The sequence below is a fragment of the Netta rufina genome (genome assembly GCF_964035555.1).
Source record: "Netta rufina genome assembly, chromosome: 20".
NCBI lineage: Eukaryota > Metazoa > Chordata > Aves > Anseriformes > Anatidae > Netta > Netta rufina.
Genome location: NC_140144.1, coordinates 1,130,960 through 1,132,856, shown reverse-complemented (window position 1 = coordinate 1,132,856; position 1,897 = coordinate 1,130,960). Strand labels below are relative to the sequence as shown.

Below are 1,897 nucleotides of genomic sequence, written 5' to 3'. Positions count from 1 at the left end.
TGGCCCGTTCATCACCAGGTCCTGCCCCAGCTCAGACAGAGGCACAGGGAAGTGGTTTTGCTGTGCCATGGGCTCTTCAAACAAGTACCTGAAGAGCTAGAACCATTTCAGCCAGGTCTGTCAGGTTTCTACCAGAGTCCACTGGCAGCACTGGGCCAGAGTTGCCCCCATGCCAGCTGAAACAGCTACGGGGCAGTGGGAACATGGGCATGGCTGTGCAGGTGTGGGCTCCTGCAGGGTTGGCTTGAGGATTGAACCCCCCTGGGCTGAAACTCATCACCTGCCCCAATAGACATTTCCCATCCCAGAGCCCCTGGAGCACGATGTGAGTTGCGAGGGTTGCCAGAGGCTGTGTCATGGCTTCAGCCCACAACACAACAGAGCAGAAGGCTGGAGACATCCCACGGCAGGGGTGAGTGCTCACCCTGCTTCCACCTGTCCTTCATGTCCTCCTGCTCTCCCTGTAGATGAGTTCCGAATCCCTGCAGGGGGGAAATCTCAGCAGCCCCACCTCATTCCTTCTCTTGGGGTTTTCCAGTACCTACAACGCACAGGTGGCCCTCTGCCTGGGTTTCTTGCTCATTTACCTGGTGACTCTGCTGGGGAACCTGCTCATAATGAACCTCGTCTGGCTGGATGCTCACCTGCACTCCCCCATGTATTACTTCCTGGGCCACCTCTCCTTCCTGGATATCTGCTACTCCTCTGTCACACTCCCTAAGATCCTCAAGGATTCCTTCTCATCACAGAAGACCATTTCCTTTGTGGGCTGCATCACACAGATCTACTTCTTCCTTAGCTTTGGAGGCTCTGAGTGTGTGCTCCTGGCTGCCATGGCCTACGATCGGTACCTGGCCATCTGCCGCCCCCTTCACTATGCAGTGTTCATGAGCAAGAAGATTTGCCACTGTTTAGTGGCTGTTTCATGGCTGAGTGGCTCCTTCTCGTCTCTGATACAGGCCTTTCTCACAGCCCACTTACACTTCTGTGGGTCCAAAGTGATCAATCACTTGTTCTGTGAGATACCCTTCTTGCTGAATGTGTCCTGCAGTCCTAATGCTCGCTTCAACAAGGCCGTCCTGTACGCTTTGGCTGGGACTATTGCCATGGGCTCTTTCCTCCTTACTCTCGTATCGTATGTTCACATCCTCTGGGCTGTCCTCCAGAAGGGAGCAGGGGGGCAGAAGGCCTTTGCCACCTGCACCTCCCACCTGACTGTTGTGTTCCTGTTCTTTGGTGCTGGGGCCATTGCCTATCTGCTGCCTCACTCCAGCACCTCCAAGGAGATGGGTAAGGTCCTCGCCCTGCTGTACGCCATCATAACCCCCATGTTGAATCCCATCATTTACAGCTTGAGAAATAATGAAGTGCAAGGGGCCATCAGAAAAGCCCTGCACAGAGTGTTGTCACAGAGATCCACCAAGGACACAGGCAGGGCTGCAGAACAGCCTCTGCCTTCACCATGCATGGAGCACGGCTGTTGATGACCCAAGATGATGGGGGACAGTGGGGCTCTCTTGGACCAGTGGCAAGCAGAAGGGAGACCTCTGGAGATGTGAATAGACCAGGAGGGGATTCCATAAAACCATTAGGTCTTGGTCACAGTTCTCCCAAAAAAAATAATTCTGTGAACTTTTTTCCTAAGAAATAGGTATTGTCCAGGTCAAGAAGCAGTACTGAACCTCCACAAAATGCCTTTGTTGTGACGGTGCCCTTGGTTATCCTTGTTTTTGTTGTTGTTGTTTGTTTGATTGTTTGTTTGCATTGTTTTGTTTGTTTGTTTGTTTTAATCATTTATCTGCACCGAGGTTTTGTCAGGCTTCCTGGAAAGAGCTTTTATTCCTAAGCAAAGCTCTTTCTGAGGTGAAACACTGCAAAGTGCAGCAGTAATGCCCTG

General features: G+C 52.1%; 1 protein-coding gene across 1 annotated transcript; it reads left to right on the top strand.

Annotated features, from left to right (window-relative positions):
* Positions 1–203: 203 nt before the first annotated feature.
* On the top strand, positions 204–1,484 carry LOC311217055 (olfactory receptor 2A25-like; the record flags this gene model as incomplete). The annotated part of the gene is made up of 2 exons (XM_084298792.1): positions 204–221; positions 468–1,484. The coding sequence occupies 2 exons, from the start codon at positions 204–206 to the stop codon at positions 1,482–1,484; spliced, it is 1,035 nt and encodes a 344-aa protein (XP_084154918.1).
* Between the last annotated feature and the right edge of the window lie 413 nt (positions 1,485–1,897).